The sequence below is a fragment of the Populus alba genome, chromosome 9, assembly GCF_005239225.2.
Source record: "Populus alba chromosome 9, ASM523922v2, whole genome shotgun sequence".
Lineage (NCBI taxonomy): Eukaryota > Viridiplantae > Streptophyta > Magnoliopsida > Malpighiales > Salicaceae > Populus > Populus alba.
Genome location: NC_133292.1, coordinates 9,066,674 through 9,088,701, shown reverse-complemented (window position 1 = coordinate 9,088,701; position 22,028 = coordinate 9,066,674). Strand labels below are relative to the sequence as shown.

General features: G+C 34.2%; 6 protein-coding genes across 6 annotated transcripts; 4 read left to right on the top strand and 2 right to left on the bottom strand.

Moving 5' to 3' along the window:
* LOC118058670 (uncharacterized) lies at positions 1–4,070 on the bottom strand. The gene is made up of 6 exons (XM_035071394.2): positions 3,724–4,070; positions 3,005–3,240; positions 2,668–2,926; positions 1,267–1,446; positions 1,033–1,188; positions 1–896 (listed from the first exon to the last, which is right to left on the bottom strand). Exons 1-6 carry the CDS (start codon positions 3,757–3,759, stop codon positions 723–725), a joined length of 1,041 nt encoding a protein of 346 aa, XP_034927285.1. The 5' UTR covers positions 3,760–4,070; the 3' UTR covers positions 1–722.
* Positions 4,071–6,396: 2,326 nt separating this feature from the next.
* On the bottom strand, positions 6,397–8,029 carry LOC118058669 (probable carboxylesterase 5). The gene has a single exon (XM_035071392.2). It carries the CDS (start codon positions 7,837–7,839, stop codon positions 6,907–6,909), a length of 933 nt encoding a protein of 310 aa, XP_034927283.1. The 5' UTR covers positions 7,840–8,029; the 3' UTR covers positions 6,397–6,906.
* Positions 8,030–10,337: 2,308 nt separating this feature from the next.
* On the top strand, positions 10,338–11,548 carry LOC118058668 (2-hydroxyisoflavanone dehydratase). Its single transcript, XM_035071391.2, has one exon. It carries the CDS (start codon positions 10,454–10,456, stop codon positions 11,363–11,365), a length of 912 nt encoding a protein of 303 aa, XP_034927282.1. The 5' UTR covers positions 10,338–10,453; the 3' UTR covers positions 11,366–11,548.
* Positions 11,549–16,662: 5,114 nt separating this feature from the next.
* Positions 16,663–17,913, top strand: LOC118058667 (probable carboxylesterase 7). Its single transcript, XM_035071390.2, has one exon. The coding sequence runs from the start codon at positions 16,856–16,858 to the stop codon at positions 17,810–17,812; it is 957 nt and encodes a 318-aa protein (XP_034927281.1). The 5' UTR covers positions 16,663–16,855; the 3' UTR covers positions 17,813–17,913.
* Positions 17,914–18,708: 795 nt separating this feature from the next.
* LOC118058665 (2-hydroxyisoflavanone dehydratase) lies at positions 18,709–19,880 on the top strand. The gene has a single exon (XM_035071389.2). It carries the CDS (start codon positions 18,856–18,858, stop codon positions 19,765–19,767), a length of 912 nt encoding a protein of 303 aa, XP_034927280.1. The 5' UTR covers positions 18,709–18,855; the 3' UTR covers positions 19,768–19,880.
* Positions 19,881–20,853: 973 nt separating this feature from the next.
* Positions 20,854–22,002, top strand: LOC118058664 (2-hydroxyisoflavanone dehydratase). The gene has a single exon (XM_035071388.2). The coding sequence runs from the start codon at positions 20,894–20,896 to the stop codon at positions 21,788–21,790; it is 897 nt and encodes a 298-aa protein (XP_034927279.1). The 5' UTR covers positions 20,854–20,893; the 3' UTR covers positions 21,791–22,002.
* The last annotated feature ends 26 nt before the right edge of the window (positions 22,003–22,028 follow it).

Here is a 22,028-nt window from a genome sequence, read left to right as displayed (position 1 = left end):
TTTAACAGTCTAACTCACCAAACTCATTAGCAAATATCAGTCATCACATGAGGTTAACAAGAATAACTCGAAACAAAGTCATACTAAATTCCTCTCATCTGCTTTGAAATTAAGCACGAGGTGAAACATATAAATGAAACAAGTTATATAATCACCTTCAATGTCTCTACAGAAGTTCCCCGTGCTCCTCTGAATGAACTCAAAACAAACCACTCCACTGTACTAATCATACAAGCCATTAAAACAAAGGCAACAACAGATGAGGGTCTTGTGAGAATCTTCAACTCTTACCCATTTGGCGTTTGCCTTCAGAACTGGCATATATCATACCAACTTCTCAAACGAGAATAACGGTAGCCTTCCGTTTACTTCTGCTAAGAGATTCTACAAGACGACCTTCATGCAGGCCCATCTGCTATTCCAATGGTTATGTTATCTTTTTAGTTTGCATAAATACGTAGTACACACAGACAAGAAAGCAAGGTGAAACTGCAATTTCTTCTATTGCTAGACTTCAATGCAACGATTCTCTCAAAGAAGCCAAAAGAGAGAAGAATAAATGGAATATTAATTTCGTGGGAAAAATGATGAAACTAGTGATGCACATATTGCAGCAAAAATTTTAACAGGGTGAAATTCCGACAGGCCCTGGGGCCCCTGTGAGAAGTAAAGGGATAAGATGTTAGATGACAGAGCGTGCTATGTACACCATTACAGTGGCTTTACTTTCGGTAGTCTCCAGTTAGGAAGTTTTCATAGTGCGTTCCTTTCAGAGACTTTTGGACTTCATCCCAGTTCTCAACATAGTTAGATAGGGATCCTTTGTGTATCTTTACTTGACGACTCTTAAGTTCTCTTTGTGGAACCTTCAGAAAATCTTGAACATCTAATAATTTCTGAAAAATAAAAAAGAAACTGTTATTATTTCTGTTTTGAACCTTTTCTGGTCACAGTGTAGAGCTGAACCTGCATATATGGGCGTTGACCAATAGTAGGGAGTTCTAAACAAAAGGTTCAAAAACTTCAGTTTACCGTGTGGTTCTTGACTACATCCTCATAGTAAAGAATTATGTGCCTCGTACTCTTGAAGTACTCTAAGGCTTTGGCAGTTGTGTCTTCTACTTGCTTCAGATTGGATATCAGCAATGTTGTATTGATCAAAGGCTTGTATTTAGCTAGTATCTCCGCCTGAAACCATCACTTGCTATAAGATATCACAGACAGAAATCTGAAAGAGGGAGAGGTGGGGGGAAGAGTTGAAGTAACCTCACGAGGAGAATGAACATGAGACTTATGGGTGCCATTTAATGGCTTCACCTCTCGATCATAAGAATTTGCAAGTATCGAAATCATCCTGCGTAACAGATTTCTCCTGAAGAGAAATATAGCTGAAACGCCCCTGGTTTTGAAGTACTCCACTATTTCTTCATGATGTTGCATCACACCCTGCATTAATTGTTATGGAAAGGAATGTGAGACGTGAAAATGAGATAAACTAAATCTAAAAGTAGATACCATATGGGGTATGGAAAATACTAATATTTGTAAGATTGTACTGTCAAATGCCCATCTAGAAAAACTTGAATTTAGGTGTAAACGTTTGGTAATATTACAACAGCTAATAAATTTGCAAGACCCCAGTCTTCAAGAGGGAAAGAAACCTACGAACATTAATAAGAAATACCCATCGCCTCGAAAGAGCCTAGACTAAGAGAAATGCAACCTGAATTTGAATTTAGAAAGCATCATAACAACGGATTAATGTTGTTGTATCAGAGCTGCTTCAAAATGTGCTATAAATAGTATTGTTCATCCAGTGCTTTGATATTGAATTAGTAAACAGAACAACAAGAACTTGAATTTGGAATACAGCATGATAACAGATAACTCTTGTTCTGGCTGAACTGCCTCACAATGTGTTATAAATCATATTTTGATCCTGTGTTTTGATGTTGAATCAGTTGACAGATCAATAGAAACTTTCATTTCCCACATTGAGAAGTCTTTAAAGTTTTACAACGTAATACAAGCTTTCAACAAATCATCCCATGCTGCTCTTGGAAAAAGGCATTTCACCTCATAAAATTATAGTCAACAATGCTTAAAACAGCCTTCATACAGTAGAATCATATTTGCAAACGTCCAGCAGCATTTTCCAGCATTCAACAACATGGAGAGGAGAAGGGAAACTTGGAGGTGCCTCGTAAGTAGAAGTGGAAGGAAATTGTTGCATGTTCTCTATCAGCCCCACAAAAATTTTCCTTCCAAAATAGGTGATAATTTAAGGTAAAATCTTAAAACATGTTAAATGCAAAAATCCAAGCAAAGGGTGCAATGCCTAAACAACAATTTTATCAATAAGCTTTAGATTGAAACCAGGAAGACACTAGATTGCTATCAAAATGCCTTTTTTTAGGTTTAAATGTACAAGGAAGATAATTGATGAGTAATAGGAGAAAGTCACTGTCAATTTGCAAACCCATATATAAGCCTGAAGTTTGTGGTCGAGTGCTATCATAAGTTGATGCATGATATTACTAGTATACATAAGCGTCTGCTCAACCTATACATGTAATTACTGTTCTCCTCATTCGTGTGATAAAACAAATGCATATCTATAATGAAAGAACAGAAAAACAACAAACAATTTAAGGATGGCACTTTCACCTGATTAAGCATCCACTTCAATCCAACTGCAGCAGCACACTCGTTCTTAGAAGCACTACTTAACCAATCCAGATTATAAATTTTATCCAAAGTCTCTGTAATCGTCGAAACATTACTCCGCCTAACTTTGACAGAGAAAATCTCCCCATTTGAGCTTATGTTAGTATGATTATTTAACAGTGTCTCAAACCATCCACTCCCAGATCTCTGCATTGACAGAATAGCAAAATACCGCACAGGATTGCACTTGCATTCAACCCTATAATGCACCCAAAAAATCCCATCACTGACACAGCCCACGCGAATAAATTCAGTGGCAGCATATTTAATGTCTTACCTGCTATAAGTTATCGGTTTCGGGTAGTGCACATAAGGGATTTCCCAAGGTTCAATATTAGGTTCCGGACACGGCCTTGTAATCACTTCAACACTCAAAAATCCAGGATTCGTACGAATACCAATTTGCTTAAGACAAATTGAGCATATATACACGCCACACACCATTGCAAACACTAAAACAACCATCCTTAACGCCAACGGTGATTTCTTCGGAGCCTTTATAAGAAAAGAATCCTGTCATTCACAAATCACCCACACATTAAAGATTCACTAAGAAACCACAATTACATTACATCAAAAAATTAATAACCAACTGCAATTTAGTTCCATAACTAAGGCCAACATGGGTAAAACTGTAAATAGAGAAAAAACAAGAAATGAGTATTAATGGATACATCAAAGTAAAAGCTTGAGAGAGAGAATTTTATTTTATTTTTTGATCTAGTTGAGCTAAGAAAGCTATTATTACTGTTAAAAGACAATAACCCTTTTTTCCCATTCAACAAATTGATTAAAAAATTAAAGAAAGGCTGGGCCTTGCTTTGCTTCCATGTGAATGCAAATAAAAAAAGAAGCAAAACCCACAAAGATTGGAAGATTATAAAGATTATAATGTTATATAAATAAAACCCAGATTAAAAAAAATCACAAAGCACATGGTAAACTCATTACTTAAATAACATCAAGCGATGCAGAAGAAAATAACAAAGAACAAACCTTGGAGCAGAAGAAGAAGAAGGGATCGTCAGCCATGAGGGTTTTTCGGAGAGATCAAGAAGGAAAAACAGAGAGTAAGGGCATTTAGCAGCTGCTTAAAGCTTCACTCTTTCTTCATTATGTTTTCACAGTCCAGCTAAAGAAATAAATGGAAAAGAAAGGATTATGGGCTTTTTCTCGTGAAGAAAACAAATGATTATTATATGTTACCGTTGCACATTTCTTCTTCTTTTTTTCTCCAATTTTTGCTTTGGATTTAATTTAACAGAGATTTCCAGGTAATCTGATTTGTGTGTTTTCTTATTTTATTGTCAAAAAGGAAAAAATGGCAGTCTCGCAGAGGGAGAGTCTAAACGACTCGTTTTAAAGAATGACACGTCATTTTATGAACAATTTTTTAATAACGATGTTTTTTGGATGGTTAATTTAGGAAGACAGATATGGCCGTTCGTTCGGGGTTGAGGCTTTTTGACTGGTGTCGTGTAGGGCCGTGCGTGCACGACCTCCACCTTGACCTCGACCTCGCCTCTGCTTTGAAAATAATCTATTGTTTACAGGCTCGTTTGAGAACGCAGTGCAAACCGCGATTCAATAAATTAAAATTTAATATAATTTATATTTTTAAGATTATTTTGATGTATTAATGTTAAAAATAATTTTTTAAAAATAAAAAAATATTATTGACATATAAATTTCAACACAAAAATTATTTAAAAAACAACCACTATCACACTATAAAACACACGTTCTAAGCAACTCTCCTCCAAACGGTTGTTTTTAGGATATTTCTTTAATCATTCTTATTCTTCAGATTCCTGAGGAATAAAGGAAGAAAGGAGAAATTCACTCGGGGCAGACCCTGAGCTTATCCGAGCAATGCCTCGTATAGAACAGCTGGTCCAGGTTAGCAGCACCAGCCATGGTGGCTTGAACCTAAGGTATATCACGGAGCCTCCAAAATCCCAAATAATAAATTAATGTGTTCCGTGGCTGGAAAAACTTTTATGATTTTTTTCATTAAATGATATCAGCTAGTGTATATATAAAAACCATTCATGGATTTCTTCAATTTAGTAATTGTGAGTTATTTGGTATCTAGAAGGAGTTCATCATTTCAAACTCTGCTTTTAAAAGTGTGAGTTTAAAAATTATCTAAAAAAGAGGTTAAAAGGGTATTTCGTTTTATAAATTTGCAACCCGGCTATTACTATGATAACTTTTATATTCAATTAATGGTTAGATATTATTGGTAATCATTTGACTATTAATGATAGCCTGAAAATGAAAATTATGAGATTATTTTAAAATCTGAATCTTGAATTATAATTAGAAGTATAGTTGTAAATTTTAATCAAAAAATGAACATGGAACACGGTCAAGGTCACAGATCAACCAAGATTAATCTCTAAAAAAAAAACAACATCATTTTGACGAAAAACTTAAAAATAAATCAATGAGTTAAGGGATGGGTTTTGATCAACTCAAACCTAGATCGATCCATAAGCTAACTGGTATCGATGCAGATTAATTCTAAACCATTAATTCTAAATCTTAAATCTATAAAACGAGTCTTTATTTTACAACTACAATTTAAAAGTAAGTTTACTTATTAATAATGTCCTAAAAATTCGAAGTAGACCTAGTATAGACTCCTAGGTTGGATATTTAGTTAATCAATTGATTATAATAATCTTATCTATTCTCCTTAATCACGATGATTGGTAGCTTATACTCGATGTTTAGCAAGCCAAGGTGGTTTGTAGCCAGCACCCATAAAAGTTTTTTCTTTATAGAATTAAGGACTTTCTAATACATAAATAAAAATCTTTTTAGAAATAGAAAATATAATAATATTATACAAAAGATGTTTTGAAAATACATAAACAATAAAGAATGAAGATTGTAAACTTTTATTTTGAAAATCTCATGATATATTTATAGTTCATAAATCTTGTTTGATAAAAGCTGGAGTATGAATTTATCATTGTGGTATTTTGAATAATATTCAACTCAAAATAAAACATATTATATTGAAATAAAATACTAAGAGATACACGTGAGATCCAGAAAAAATTCAACTGTGAATGTTGGCCCGAGCCCATAAAAGTTGTCATCACCATGTTCCTACTGGCACAGACCCATAAACCTAGGTCACATCCAAGAGAACCGTGATCCCACCCGAGACTGGCATCAAAGCTCGTGTTTTTATCCCAGATATTGATGGCCCAGATCAAAAGTTGCCCCTTCTGATCCACTATCATGGTGGAGGCTTCTGTACCGGATCTCTATTTTGACACTGCAAGCCAAAAAATTCTCACTTCTCCGGTCAATCTTGCCAATACCATTGCCATTTCTCTTGATCATAGATTATCCCCAGAACATCCTTACCAGTTGCTTACATGATTCACGGCCTGGACTACAATGTGTTGTCGGTCATTCTAATGGGCAAGGATCCGAACCCTGACTCAACGACCGTGCGAGTCCTGGGCTGGTTTTCTTAAAGATCCTCAGTGGCACCCATTCTTTGGAGGTATAGAGGAAGAGGCGTGATGATGCCCAAAATTCTCTAGGACCGATCGAGGGCACCCATTCAAAGTTAAACCGAAGACAATTTCATACTAAAAAGCTTTTTTTTTTTTTTTTTTTGTTAGACAACGACACTTTTCTTAAAGTTAATTTAGGGATGATAATGTATGTGTGATAATCATGATAGATTTCAAGAGTGATCAACAAACAAGAGGAATTCAGTGGTGAATACCTTTACTCCATCCTCAAGAGACCACGGATTTAAATTTAAAACCCTCCATTCCCAGCGGGCCTCATAAACGAACGCTCTTTTATTACAGGGAAGTGATCGAAAGCCTACTTTTTCATGCAATGAATTATCACAATTATAATGGTATGTTATACATTATAATTTTGAAAATTATACAGCCAAACATAAAGGTGAATTATTACATCCCATATAATCCATTACATCCAACAAGAATTGCATCTAATGATCTCATGGACATGGCTTGGCTAAAGCTTTGCGGGAACCATGGATCTACAAACATGCGGATCTAACAGTCGGACGTGCTGTGAAAGTAAGAGGAACAGACTTATAAAACGAGTGAGCTATTTATTTCCAAAAGGCATGCATCTCTTGAAAATAAAATGATGTAAACATAAGAGTGAATGGACCTAAGGGACTGGATTTATGAAGGAAACAACCTGCTTCATCATGAACGCAGCCTTGTCACAATCGGGGTTAAACAAGTGAAAAACGTGATCTTCTCCTTCAGTCTCCTCAATCTCCACCACTCCACTCCACCCACTCTTCTTCAATGCGTCGTAATAACTGTATCCCCTTTCTCTCAAGCCATCATTCCCAGCAACAAAAATTAGCACCCTGCTGCACCCCAAGCTTGCCAGCTCCACCCCACCTGCACCGGCGGGATTAATCCTAGGATCATCGTAGATTTTAACGTCTGGAAAGATGTACTCTATCACCGGACTAAAAAAATCAGGCTCTTTGCCACCAAAAAATGGGTGCGCCAAAACCATACCAACGGTTTTGACTCCGAATAGCCCACTAACCCCAGCTCTAACAGTCATGTTGTGTGCAATGTTAGCACCAGCACTATCACCAGCCAAAAACGTTCTCTCAAAATCTGCATGCTTATTGAGCCAGGACTCAACCCCGTTACCATTTACATGTGAAGCAACCCACTGGATCGCAGACCATGAATCATCATATGCTACAGGGAGAGGGTGCTCTGGGGCTCTTCTGTATTGAACGGACACAGCAATAACATTAGCTTGGTGGGCTAAATTAGTGAGGTAGTTATGGTACAAGGAAGAGAAAGGAGACTCAATGCAAAAGGCACCACCATGGATGTATATCAGGAGAGGGAGTTTTTGTCTTGGATCTTTGATTTTGGGGATGAAGAGACGGACAGACAGGCTGTTTTCCGGTGAGACCACAGTGTCTTTGGATTGGACTCCTGTATGAGGGTCATTGGATGGTGGTACAGTCTCTGCGTCAGCCGTGATCCTCTCTACCTTGCCATTTCTGTAAACGCGAAAGAAGGGGGGGAAATCATGAAGTATTCCTGTGGAGTTTGATGAATCCATAGTTTCAGAGGAGAAACAAAAAGCGAGAATCTTTGAAGTGAGCAACGTGTTATTCCTTGTTTCACAGTTTAAGTGATGCGGGGTTGAGTGTGGAATGCTGATTTCACGGGGTCTTAATTCTTCACCTGCTTCTCTATGCCGACATTAATTCCTCTTTTTTATCGGTTCTTAACAAGATTTTTATTTAATTATTTGCTAGGCCAGGATAATTCATTATATACTTTGGCAGGCTGTAAGAAAGACAGAGTACAGAAGGAAAGGAAGGAAAGTCAAGAAATAATAACCAATCGGTTCATGTATCAGTGCATTTTTAGTTCCTAAGTTCATCCACCGACACAAACAAAAAGAGAGAAAAGGTAAATTGAGAGAATTGTTTATTTCTCCATGTCCAAATTGAAAAAGCTTGTATTTGCGTAATTTTTGTCATTCAACCTCGTTATTCCCTCCCGTATCAAATAGAGAACAACTAGATAGATTTGCCGCCTATGCCGTGGGCGCTGGTTGATTTTTTTACAGTATATAAAAAAATGGTTATGTATAGCAACGTTTTAAAATGATTAAAAAAATCTTAAGAATTTGATAAATAAATAAAATTGTACTTGTCATAAAAGTAATGGCATGTAGAGTAAACAAAACAAAATATTATAAGTGAGTATTTTACATTTATATTTATATAATTAATTTAATTTAATTTAATTAAAAAATAATTTTTGTTTTAAAAGGTTAGATTCAACAAAGGTTAAAAATAAAAAATTCGAGTTGATCCTTTTACTTTTAAAATGAAATAAAAATCTCATAGAAAACAGATAAAAAAAACAAAAGATTGGTGAATGAAATTAAAAAAAAATGAGAAAAAAAAATATCCAAAGTCAAATGAATCTCGTAAACCCAAGCTAATCTTTTAAATTTATAATCAGTTAAATTATATATATAAGCTAAACTAAAAAACTCAACATCATCCAATTAAATGCTTCTAAAAAATGTAAATATAACAAAGATTGAAAAAAAATTAAAGCAATTCTTATTATTTTAAAAAGACATGTAAATCTTATAGAAAGCAAAGATTATTTATTTATTTATATTGTTTTAAAAAAAATTTATTTATCAAATAACCTTATCGGTCCCAAATAATACTCAATAACTATTGACAATCAAATGTTAAGAGAGAAAATAGCACCTAAATCAAAGGTAATTTTTTTAAAAAAAATTGAAGGACAATGAATTAATTTAACTGTATAAAAATTAGATCAAAAACTAAAATGAACATTGACCAAGGTTTTTTTTGGTTTTTCAATGGTAATTAAATAATCAAACTATGCAATGAGGATGTAAAAACCTTATCTAAACCTGTTATTTCTCCTAATGATCAATGTATCTCATCATGTTTTTTTCTACCCGTAAAACCTAGATTGATGAAATTGACTTCGAAGAGAAAATCAGTAGTTTCACCGTGCAAAATGCACAATGAAAGACTAATCTCTTTTAATTATATATATAATAAATCATAATTCAGTTACTATATGTCTAATAAATAAACAATTTAGCTCATTACATTTTATCTTGACCCAGTCATATTTCTCATATAATTTTTTCTAAATCAATTCGGGGGGGAAAAAACCACCACACACGTTACAACACCTCTACAAGCAAACTTAGAAAAACTGAAATCTAATCGATCCAAACGAAATTCATTGTACTTTATACATTCTCATTGAGCCAACTCGGTTAAGCAGATAAAAAACTTTGATTATAGTCAGACCTCAATCTCCAATTTCAAATGTTCCAACTTTCTAGCCACCAAAAAACAAACAAGGCAGAATTCTTCATAAAAAGAGAAAAAAAGCGTTTGGTTATCAATCAAGCATGGTCGGTAAAGTTTTTGAAAGCCAGAACCATTTCATTGTCATGACTTAATTATGATTCATCCAATGAGCCTGATGCGCTGAGAAATAGAGAAATGAAGATAATTTAAGAATTTTTAAGAAAAAATGAGTCAAGGGATTGATTAATAATTTACAAAACAAGGACTATATTATTTGTTACTTAAAACTATAAAGACATGTGTGTTTATATTAAAGATGGAGGTTGAGGTTTGGTTGTGGAACTCACTAAAACATATATAAAAAACAAAAAAAATTAACTTTTTATGGTTGAGTTTTATACATAAATAGATTTTATCTAACCACAACCTCAACCATAAAAACTAAAACAAACACATAAAGTGGTATAAATTGCTCTTAACTTAATTTTAACATTTTTTTATTTCTATTTTTGGCGTAAGAAAAGGTCAAACTCATCACTACAGTGATTCATCATCACAAATTTTTTCTGCTATTTTTTTTATTTTTAAAATTAATTTAATATATTAATATTAAAAATAATAAATATTATTTTAATATATTTTAAATAAAAAATATTATAAAAAATAACGACAACGACCACCAGACAAATATATAAACAAATATATACGTTAGCTTCAGAGACTTCCACAAGATACAGTGACATTACACCTAAGCCTCGTGTTTCGTTGAGTTACCCTTTGATTTTCATCTTCGCTCTCATTATCTTTTAGATAGCCAAAACTCCTTCCGCACAAGGACCACTCAAACTTGCAATGGCTACTGACAACACGGAAATATCCCATGATTTTCCAAGCTTTTTCAAGGTATACAAAGACGGCCGCGTAGAGAGGTATTGGAATACTGACTTTGTTGAAGCAGGTGTTGATACACAAACCGGGGTCCAATCCAAAGATGTTGTGATCTCGCCGGAGGCCAACGCGAAGGCTCGTATTTTCCTCCCAAAAATCGACGGCCCAGCTAAAAAGCTCCCTCTTCTCGTCCACTATCACGGCGGTGGCTTTTGCTTAGGCTCACCATTTGCTTCTGCCTTCAAAACGTTTCTTTCAACTCTAGCCACGCAAGCCAATGTCATTGCTGTGTCTATTGACTACAGGTTAGCGCCAGAGCATAAATTGCCAGCTGCATATGATGATTCACTTGCCGGGCTTCGATGGATCGCTGAGCACTCTGATGGGAAAGGGCCTGAACCATGGATCAATGAACATGCAGATCTCGGGCGGGTTATCTTAGCCGGTGAGAGTGCTGGTGGCACCCTAGCGCATTACGTGGCAGTCCAAGCCGGCGCTGCCGGATTGGCTGGTGTGGCTATAAAAAGGCTACTAATAGTGCACCCGTATTTCGGGGCCAAGGAGCCAGATAAGTTCTATCAATATATGTGTCCAACAAGTTCCGGGACAGATGATGATCCAAAACTGAACCCGGCAGTAGATCCGGATCTGTTGAAATTGAAGTGCGATGCGGTGTTGGTTTGCGTGGCAGAGAAAGATGGGCTTAAAGGCAGAGGGCTGGCTTATTACGGAGCAATGAAGAAAAGTGGGTGGGGTGGCACTGTGGATCTTCATGAAACTAAAGGGGAGGACCACTGCTTTCATTTTTTCAACCCTAAGAGTGAGAATATCGGGCCCCTTATGAAGAAAATGGTTGATTTCATACAGCTGAATTGATTTTTTTCTTCTTCTGATTTTATTATGGAGGGTCAACTTGGTGAGTTTTCAATCTTCGCGTGAGAAGAGAATTAATGGTTGAATAAATGCCGTTTAGCTGTTTGGATTCTTTTACTCTTTTTCCTTTTCTTTTTTTAATAGTTGTACTTTTATAATAATAAATCGATGTGTCATTGAATTTAATGCATTTCTTTCTCTCTAAACTTTCATAATAATATATCTAAACTTTCATAATAATATTATTAGTATGGTTGAAAAGATGTTCGATGATAAGAATTTAATGACACCAAGTAAGCTCATGAACAAAAGTCAAAGTGGAGGTGTCCAAATATTTCAGGTTCATTTGCCTGGCTTGTAAAACATACTTTAATTATTATTTATAATTTTTTAAATATTATTAAATTGGTTTCGTTAATATTTTTTAAATAATATTAACAGTTTCGTCATTACGATTTTGATATGCTTTGATGGTTGTTTTTATGTTTTTTTATTTTTTTTTCTTTTTCTAAATTATAGGGAGAGGAGGGGAAAGAGGAAAAAAAAACAAAAACAAAAGAATTAATAATGGATTAATTACAGAAAAAATGTTATTTCTTGACCGTAAAAAGAAACCTCCGAGTACATTTTCTTTGAACTTTTCTTTCAAGTGTAATTAATAACGGGTTAATTATATTTTATTCCCTTGGAGTAACTATCCATTTTTTACCCGTAAAATTGTTTCTCTATCAATAAGAATTCTTCGTTTTCTCTGCTTGGTTGGTTAGCAACGAAAGGAAAAATTCTTCGTTTTCCTTAATTGTTATTTCAGGTAGATTAGTTGAGAATTAACACAACAAAATAAGACATTCACGTGTGTTTGAAATGATTTTTGCAAGATGCTTTAAATTATTTTTTATTTTTTAAATTAAATCAAAAGGTTGAAATTTTTAACTCTTAAATTATGATTATAACTTATAATACATTCTTCTTTAAAAAGGTTATTCTAATTCATTTTTAGTATCGTATTTTCACAGGTCGGGTCAGGTTAAAAATGTCTTTGGAGTGTCATCTTTTCAGAGCTGATAATTGGACTGAAGGGTTCAAATCTTTTTTACTCACGCGCATCACACTGGTGTTGATGAACACCTACAAAACAAGCACTGTCTTGATTTTAGAGTAAAAAAATATTTTTGCACACGTAAAAATAGTATCACGCTAAGCCCCAAAAATTAAAAAAAGAAAGGATAAATATCATTTTAATGTAATCCAAGATATGTTTTATTGTGGATTGAGCTATAAATGACCCCCGGGTTATGAAGTATTAGTTAATTATTTGAATAAAGGTGGGTGGGTGGTCCCGCGTTGGGTAAGAAAAGAGGGTGTCGGGTGGGTCCTGTACCTGGCATGAGCATGCCTTTAACATTGTTATGTGGGCCTATTTACAGTAAGAAAATCACGTAAGCACGTGTACCAAGGGGTGGTGGATCTTAATGTTTCGGGCTTGTAGCACAGTGATTTATTTTTATTTTTGATAAAAGTAGCATTAAAAAATATTTAGAAAAATAATATATTTTGAATGAAGATTCTGAGGCGTTGAGAGTGAGCAGAGTAGGTTTATAAATATGAAAATTAGGATCACAATAATCTTGATAAATTCATTAAAAATTCATCATGAGGATATTCTAATAATAAGAATGTGTTTTTTATCAGGTCCAGTAACTAGTATTGTTGCTAATATTTAGTTGAAAAAATCGAGTCAAATCAATTTGAAATAGTTTTTATTTTAAAAACTTAACCGAATCAAAATTGATCGGTTAAATCAGTTTTATTTTTTTTAAAAATATAATTTATATATATATATAAAAAAAAAACCAGACTGAAATAAAAATAATCATTCATATATTTAGCACCTTGAGAGGTCATCACACAGTCCTCACTCCTCACAGCTGAATGATATGTGTGGTATTACTTGTATATGCTAACGGCGACTTTCCCAGTTACAGATGGTATCTCGACTTGTTTCTCGGACAATTTTAATTAATTTTTTCACTTAAAAGTGTGGCAGACGACTTTTTTAATTATTTATTTTTTAAATACATTTTTTATTATGTTTTTTTAATTAATATTTTGTATATGCTACCTTAATGTAATGTGATGTAATATATAGTAAAAAAAAATATAACACAATGGGATGAGACGATGCGTTAGATTTCTTTGTTTGGACACGAATATTCTTGCTAATATAATGGATACTTTTTACATTGTCTTATTTCATTCCTTAGATTTTTTTTAAACATTCTTTTTATAAAAAATATTTGTATGCTTGTTTAATTTTTTTTATTATAAAAAAAATAGCTTTATCTTTTTAGTTGTTTACAAGTTAGATGACCCATACAATGCCGAGGGTCAATTTTTTTTGCATAAAAAATATCAAAAAAAGCTAAGATTTAAAAGTATTATGTCTTTCTGCAAAGTTATACCAAAAAATCTTGGGTATAGCTTTATCTTTTTAGTTGTTTACAAGTTAGATGACCCATACAATGCCGAGGGTCAATTTTTTTTGCATAAAAAATATCAAAAAAAGCTAAGATTTAAAAGTATTATGTCTTTCTGCAAAGTTATACCAAAAAAATCTTGGGTTTTGCTACAACACCTGACCCAGGAGTAATATTTATAATAATAATATAAATTAAAGTGAGTTTGGCTGCAATACCAGATCCAATAGCCTTGGATGTGGGTCTGACTGCAAGATCGTATCATAAAAGTATGATGATTAAATAGATTAAGAAAAAAAAAACATAGAAAAAAAAACAGCATGAAGAAAAAAAACTAATGAAGAAAAAGAAAAAGAAAAAGAAAATCTGAATTAACTGAGTTAACCCTTCAAAACAGGTTAACCTTCCAAACATTGAATTCATGTCGTGAAAGTTTAATAACTAAATTAAAAAAATTAACATTAACAAACTAAAATAAAATAAACAAAATAATAAAAAACAAACAAAAGGCATTGGCCTTTTCACGATGAACTACACTGTGTAAACCACAGTCAAAAGCATAAAAAAGGAAGAAAAAAAAAACTAACTAGGTTAAAAGAAAAAAAAAAACCTATAAGAAGAAAAAAACTAATGAAGAAAAATAAAACAAAATCTAAATTAATTGGGTAACCCGTCAAACCTGAGATCCGTGTTATGAATGTATGGTAACTAAATAGAAGGAATTTTAATATCAACAAACTAAATTATAAAAAAATAATTAAAAAAGGAAAAACAAAGAAGAAAAAACCTATACAAAGAAAAAAACTAATAAAAAAAAATCTGAATTAACCTAGCTAACCCGTTAAATACGAGATTCATGTCATGAAAGTCTTATAACTAAATAGAAAAAAATTTAACATAAACAAACCAAAATTAAAAAAAATAATGATTAAAAAGTAAAAAAAATAAAAATAAAAATAAAAATAAAAGGCATTAGTCTTTTCATTGTGGACTGCACTATGCAGTCCATAGTCAAAGGTATAAAAACAACAAAAAAACAAAAAGAAAAAAAAAACCAAAGGCATCAGTCAATAACTAAATAGAAAAAAAAATTAATATTAATGAACTAAATTAAACAAAAAAATATTAATTAAAAAGAAAAAGGAAAAAAAAACCTATAAGAAGAAAAAAAACTAATGAAGAAAAAGGAAAAGAAATTTAAATTAACTGATTTAATCCGTCAAACCTGAGATCCGTGTCATGAAAGTTTGATAACTAAACAGAAAAAAAATAATTAATACCAACAAAATAAATAAATAAAATAATTGAAAAAAAAAACACATCAGCCTTTTCACCGTGGACTCCATTGTAACTAAAGGTATCAACCTTTTCATTGTGGACTACGTACAATATTAAAAGATGAAATTGGAAGAAAAATATTAATTAAAAAAAATATAAATCAACGGAAAAAAAGAAAAAAAAACAAAATAAATAAATAAAATAATTTAAAAAATTTAAAATATAAATATAAAAAAAAATTCCAAAAAATAAATAAATAAAATAATTAAAAAAAAAGAACATCAGCCTTTTCGCCATGGACTCCATTGTACAGTCCACAGTAAAAGACATAAAAAAAAAGAAAAAACTAAAGGTATCAGCCTTTTCATTGTGGACTGCATACAATATTAAAAGATGAAATTGAAAGAAAAATACTAATTAAAAAAAAAAAATCAACTGGGTTAACCCGTCAAATTATGTTAGCTCATTCAACCTGAGATCCGTTTTATGAAAACGTGATAACTAAATTAAAAAAAAAGATTTAATATCAATGAACTAAATTAAAAAATAATAATTAAAAGGGATAAAGCAAAGAGAAAAAAACCCACAGGAAGAAAAAAACTAACGAAGAAAAAGAAAAAAAAATCTAAATCAACTGGGTAAACCATCAAACCAGGTTAACCCGTCAAATCTGGGATCTGTGTCATAAAAATCTGACAATTAAATAGAAAAAAATTAATGTTAAGAAGGTAAATTAAAAAAAATAATGAAAAAACAAAAAAACAAAGCAAAAGGCCAAAAGCCAAACAAAAAAAACAAAAGGTATTAACTTTTTCACTATGGACTGTACTGTGCAGTCCACAGTAAAAAACTTAAAAAGGAAAAGAAAAGGAAAAAAAACGAAAGCATACCCTCAGGTAATTTTTTTTTCTTGCATAAAAAATATAAAAAAGCTAAGATCTCAGAGCGTTAGGTATTTCTGTAAAGATATACCCAAGAGTCCAGAGGTCTAACTGCAACGCTTGACCCAAAAATAATAACCCGGAATTAACTGGGTTAACCCGTGAAACCTAGGATATGTGTTATAGAAGTCTAATAATTAAATAAAAATAAATTTAACATTAACAAACTAAAGTAAACGAAAAAAAATTAATTAAAAAGAAAGAAAGCAAAAAAAAAAAAAGAATCCGTGTTATCTTGTGAAATTAAGTTAACCTGTTAAACCCGAGATTAATGTCATGAAAGTTTGATAACTAAATACAAAAATTTAACATTAACAAACTAAATTAAAAAAAAATTATTAAAAGAAAAAAAAAACAAAGAAAAAAGAAAAAAATGAATGGCATAAAAAACAAAAAAAAATACCTAAAGAAACAAAAAAAGAAGAAGAAAGAAAAGTCAGCGTTTTATTGTGGATTGATACTCTAGATTGACAAAGTGAAAAGATGAGCAATTTTAGTTTATTAGATAACAATAATAATAACTAGAGCTTCATGTAACTTTCAATTTATTTTATTAAATAAAAAAACCATATAAGAAAAGAAATCCGCAACACCTGCAACGTCTATCCTTATTTATAAAAGCGCAATAATTGAGGACTCCATCTCTCAAACAATTCCTCACCAATCATGTGCATCTCCTTATCACTTTGCCCTTCTCTAACAAGTGGTTCTCAGCCGTTTGCTTCTTACCATCCTCTCCTCTCGTCCAGATCACAACAAGCAAGAACTACCCATTTTTGATTCGTTCCCGTCTTTCCATGGATTCAACCATACCTGAAGTTGCCTACGATTGCTCTCCCTTCATTCGCTTTTACAAAGATGGCCACGTAGAGAGACTCAGGGGCACCGACATCGTCCCTTCTGGATTAGACCCCAAAACAAACGTCCTGTCTAAAGACGCAGTCTATTCACCGGAGTTAAATCTCTCTTCGAGACTTTACCGGCCACATAACACCAACCCTGATAAAAAACTCCCAGTCCTAGTTTACTATCATGGCGGTGGCTTTTGCATGGAAAACCCCTTCAATTTTCAATACCATGATCACCTTAACAATCTAGTTGCGGTGTCCAACGTTATAGCAATCTCTGTTGATTATAGACTGGCCCCGGAGCACCCTCTTCCTATTGCATATGACGATTCATGGACAGCACTTAAATGGGTTGCCTCTCATGTTAATGGAGATGGCCCTGAGGAGTGGCTAAACTCCCATGCTGATTTCGGTCAGGTTTTTCTTGCTGGAGACAGTGCTGGTGCTAACCTAGCACACCAACTTGCCATGAGGTATGGTCAAGAAAAACTGTCTGGTATTGACCTCACAGGTGTTATCTTAGTACATCCATATTTCTGGGGCAAAGAACCTATCGGTACAGAGGGTGAGAATTTGGAATCAAAATCAAGGATCGATGTTTTATGGAATATTGCGTGCCCTACATCGAGTGGGTTGGATGACCCTTTGATCAATCCACTTGTTGATCCAGGATTGGATAGCCTGGGGTGCGACAGGCTGCTTGTTATTATTGGCGGGAAGGATTTCTTGAGGGAAAGAGGACGGCACTATTATGAGAGGTTAAGCAAGGGTGGGTGGGAAGGTGTGGTGGAGATTATGGAGGGCAAAGATGATGAACACGTGTTTCATTTGCACGATCCTACCTGCGAGAATGCTGTGGCTTTGCTTAAGAGAATCGCTTCTTTCATCAACGAAGACAAGGCCTGATTCTATCATGTTGCCTGGTTTCTGCAGGCTCAGTGTTTTTCCTTGATTTGTATATATAGTTTAAAGTAAAATTATAAATTGATTTATATATTTCTTTTAAAGATTTTGTATGTTATTTCTGAATGCATTAGTTCATCAATTGTTATCCCTTACCCATAGAAAAAAAAAATACATGTATTCTTGTCGAAAATGTAAATACCTCATCAATGATAGAAATATAGAATTGGGATATAAAGATTCTAGCCATTTTTAATAATTATACTTTAAACTAAAAAAAAATAGATGCCGCATCATCTTTTTTTAACGTTGAAAGGTACCTTTTGTCTGTCTCTTTTTTCAATTTCATTTTAGATTTTTAATAATGCTCAAACTCTTGAGACTCGCATGTTGATTCCAAATTTATACTTCGAGTTTGGAAAAAAAAAAGATGTCACGTCTTCTCTTTTTTCAAAACAGGTGATGTGGCTTGTTTGTATTGGTTATCGCGTTTTGTTGGTGAGTCAAGTTTCCCTTCGACACGGAAAGTTTTTAATTTCGATCGGGAAATGACATAAAAAAAAAAGAGAGTTTATTTTATTAATGAGAGCTCTTGCTGTTAGGTAGAACATGGGTTTCCAAAACCCAATAAACTTCTTATTTGTGGAGTTATAATACAAAGCTACTAAATAAATATAATTTTAACATATTTATTAGAATAATTTAATATTTATAATTTAAGTTGTTTTTTTAAAATATTTTTTAATTTAAAAATATATTAAAATAATATTTTTTATTTTAATTTTTTTTTAATATTATCAATCAAAATAATTTAATTTTTTTAAAAAAATTAATTTTACATCCCTCAATAGCATAAAAAAAACAATATTTGTTGAGTCATGAGGATCCAACTTAACTAGTCAGGCCGTTGTTTGCTCGTGGGTTGGTGTTCAATGCCTCTCTTTATTGGCTCAGTCTCCTTTTAAGGATGAGGAACCCTTTATTAAGGATCAGGCACCCTCCCAAGTAAAATCCATTTTCTTTCCTTCTTTCTTTCTTTCTTGTCAATGGCATCAGCACCAAATAATGAAATCGCCCTCAAATTCAGGTTCTTTCAGGTCTACAAAGACGGCCGTGTTGAGTTATTCAACCCACACAACCAAAAGATCCCACCGTCCGATGATCCGGTCACTGGAGTCCAGTCCAAAGATGTAATTATCTCATCTGAACCTCAAGTCTCTGCCCGTATTTTCTTGCCAAAACTCAAGAGCCCTAGCCAAAAACTCCCCCTCTTACTATACATCCACGGAGGTGGATTCTTAATGAAATCTGCCTCTTCTCCTGCCTACCACAAGTTGTGCAACCAAGTTGCTGGTGAGGCTGACTTTATAGTTGTCTCTGTGGAGTATGGTCTCTTTCCTACCCGACCCATACCGGCATGCTATGAGGACTCGTGGGCTGTGCTCCAGTGGGTGGCATCACATGTTAATGGGAATGGACACGACCCATGGCTGAATGATCATGCTGATCTTGGGAAAGTTTTTATTGGGGGAGATAGTGCTGGAGGCAACATATCACATACTCTGGCTTTTCGGGTCGGGTCAATCGGGTTGCCCCGAGGGGTGAAGGTTGTGGGGGTGGTTATGGTGCATCCCTTCTTTGGGGGCACCAAGGATGATGAGATGTGGTTGTACATGTGCCCCACTAACAGTGGGCTGAACGATCCTAGGATGAATCCGGGTGTAGAGGATCTTGCTAGGCTTGGGTGCGAGAGGATGTTGATCTTTGTAGCTGAGGAAGACTATTTGACTGTTGCAGCTAAGAGTTATTATGAGAAATTGAGAAGGAGTGGATGGAAGGGAACTGTTGAACTTGTCGAGAATGAAAAGGAAAACCACTGCTTCCATTTGCTTGATCTCGATGGTGACAAGGCTCTGGAAATGAGACATAAGTTTGTTTCGTTTCTCAAACAAGACTAATTCAGTCTTTTGTAAGACCTTGTTGTATATTATCCTGTAATGGAAGTTTGTATCCTCTTTTCATTTAATAATTTCATGCATGACGGTCACAAATGCAATCATTTTCCCCTTAATTACAGTTTATACGATTGATTTAATCCATGTAAAACTAAGGTTATATTTGCTGTCCAACCCTACTCAAAAAACATAAAAACAAAAAAAATGATGTTTTTCACAATCCCAGAAGACATTGGAAGTGTTGGGAAATAGTTGTATTTATTTTTTAAAAAATATATTAAAATAATATTTTTATTTTTTAATATTAACAATGATCTAAAAAGATTTAAAAAAAAATTAATTTATATCTGGTAACAGGGTTTTAAGAATTGATTTTTTAAGCGCAGCGCTTTCAAGAGATGGTAACAAACATCAACAAAAATCAAATTCTTGAAATAAAAAGTACAGCAACATCTTGATGTGCGGAGAGCCTTCCAAGTGGTTGGTTATTTTATGGTTCAAGGAGGCCGCGTGAAGTGGCTGTGGAGGGTTGGAAGTGCACAGCTCAGAACAGCACAAATACAGGGCATGAGAGCCCTGGTTTACTAAGGGTCTGGATGACCCAATCCACCAGAAAAAAAACGACCCGAAACAACGAGTCGGCCCATGGTAAAAAACGAAACAGTAAAGCCCATCACCACAAATCTTATTTATACAAGCTGGGTATGCGGCCCGGCCCACATATATGGAAACGGATCCGGATTGGCTTAATAATGTTTGTTTCCATCGCTCAACAATCAAAGATTTGTCTCATCCTTAACGGATCGCTATTCGCTACTGGACAAATGGAGGTTCGGTGATATCTTAAAAGTCTCTGCAATTACTTAACTACCACTCTTTTGTGTGTATTTTGAAGTGTTTTTAGTTGTTGATTAAGAAATATATTAAATTAATGTTTTTTTATGATTTTAATGTATTTATATTGAAAGTTAAAAGAATATTTTAATTAAATGATTGAATGGAAAAAAGAAGGATAATCTTTTTTTATTTTTCATTTGAAACTTCTGGTCTGTTATGTTCTCTATATATTGACGTTCCAATTCCCAAAGCAATGTATCTTTTATTGCTGCTTTAAGCCTTCTCTCCTCAAATGGGCAGCAATGAAATAGAACGTAAATTCCGATTCTTGACAGCATACAAAGACGGGCGGGTCGAAATACACTACCCGACCCAAAAAATCCCTCCATCTAACGACCCAAATACCGGGGTCCAATCCAAAGATGTTACAATTTCAACCGAACCACCTGTATCCGCCCGAATTTACTTGCCTAAAATCCTTGACCCGACCAAAAAAGTCCCGGTCCTCTACTATATTCATGGTGGTGGCTTTTGCTTTGAGTCTGCCTTTTCACCACTTTTTCACAGCCATTTAATGGCACTGGTTGCTGAAGCCAATGTCATTGCCGTGTCGCTTGAGTACGGGCTATGGCCGGAGCGGCCCTTGCCCGGAAGTTATGTGGATGCTTGGGTGGGGCTCAAATGGATAGCATCACATGTCAAGGGAAATGGGCCTGAGCCATGGTTGAATGACAGAGCGGACTTTAGTAGGTTTTTTATGGGCGGGGATAGTGGTGGAGCTAATATGTCCAATTTCCTGGCAGTTCAGATCGGGTCGTATGGGTTGCCTGGGGTGAGGTTTATTGGAATGATTATGGTGCACCCGTTTTTTGGTGGGATGGAGGACGACGAAATGTGGATGTTTATGTATCCAACAAACTGTGGGAAGCAAGACCCTAAGCTAAAGCCGCCGCCAGAGGATTTGGCGAAGTTGGGGTGCGAGAAGGTGTTGGTGTTTCTTGCCGAGAAGGATCATCTGAGAGAAGTAGGTGGAATCTTTTACGACGACTTGAAAAGAAGTGGGTATAAAGGGGCTTTGGAGGTTGTGGAGCATGAAGGTGTGGCGCATGAGTTCCATCTCTTTGATCCTGCTCATGACAAGTCTATAAGTTTGGTCAAAAAGTTTGCTTCCTTTCTCAATGAAGTCTAGGTCTACCTTCTTCTTTTTTCTCTCTCGGGTGTGACCACAAATATCCTCCTTTCGTTTCCAAGATTTTTTTTTTTTTTTTTTGCCCTTCATTTTCATGGTCAAGACCTGAGGTCGGGATGGGTCTTCAAAGTTGTATGGTATTCGATTATAGCGAGCACGACAAGTTTTGTTCTAGAATTAATTTGCAACCTCGATAATGTCTTTTTTGCTTCTGTTTGAAGGTAAAATTTCAATAAAA

What these genes read in the sequence shown, in the direction of transcription:
- LOC118058670 (XM_035071394.2), bottom strand. Translation starts at nt 3,759, where the DNA reads ATGGCTGACGATCCCTTCTTCTTCTTCTGCTCCAAG. An exon ending in TCTTCTTCTTCTGCTCCAAG is followed by an intron (nt 3,241 to 3,723) that starts GTTTGTTCTTTG and finishes TGTGAATGACAG; the next exon opens with GATTCTTTTCTTATAAAGGC. An exon ending in ATGTAGTCAAGAACCACACG is followed by an intron (nt 897 to 1,032) that starts GTAAACTGAAGT and finishes TTTATTTTTCAG; the next exon opens with AAATTATTAGATGTTCAAGA.
- LOC118058669 (XM_035071392.2), bottom strand. Translation starts at nt 7,839, where the DNA reads ATGGATTCATCAAACTCCACAGGAATACTTCATGATTTCCCCCCCTTC.
- LOC118058668 (XM_035071391.2), top strand. Translation starts at nt 10,454, where the DNA reads ATGGCTACTGACAACACGGAAATATCCCATGATTTTCCAAGCTTTTTC.
- LOC118058667 (XM_035071390.2), top strand. Translation starts at nt 16,856, where the DNA reads ATGGATTCAACCATACCTGAAGTTGCCTACGATTGCTCTCCCTTCATT.
- LOC118058665 (XM_035071389.2), top strand. Translation starts at nt 18,856, where the DNA reads ATGGCATCAGCACCAAATAATGAAATCGCCCTCAAATTCAGGTTCTTT.
- LOC118058664 (XM_035071388.2), top strand. Translation starts at nt 20,894, where the DNA reads ATGGGCAGCAATGAAATAGAACGTAAATTCCGATTCTTGACAGCATAC.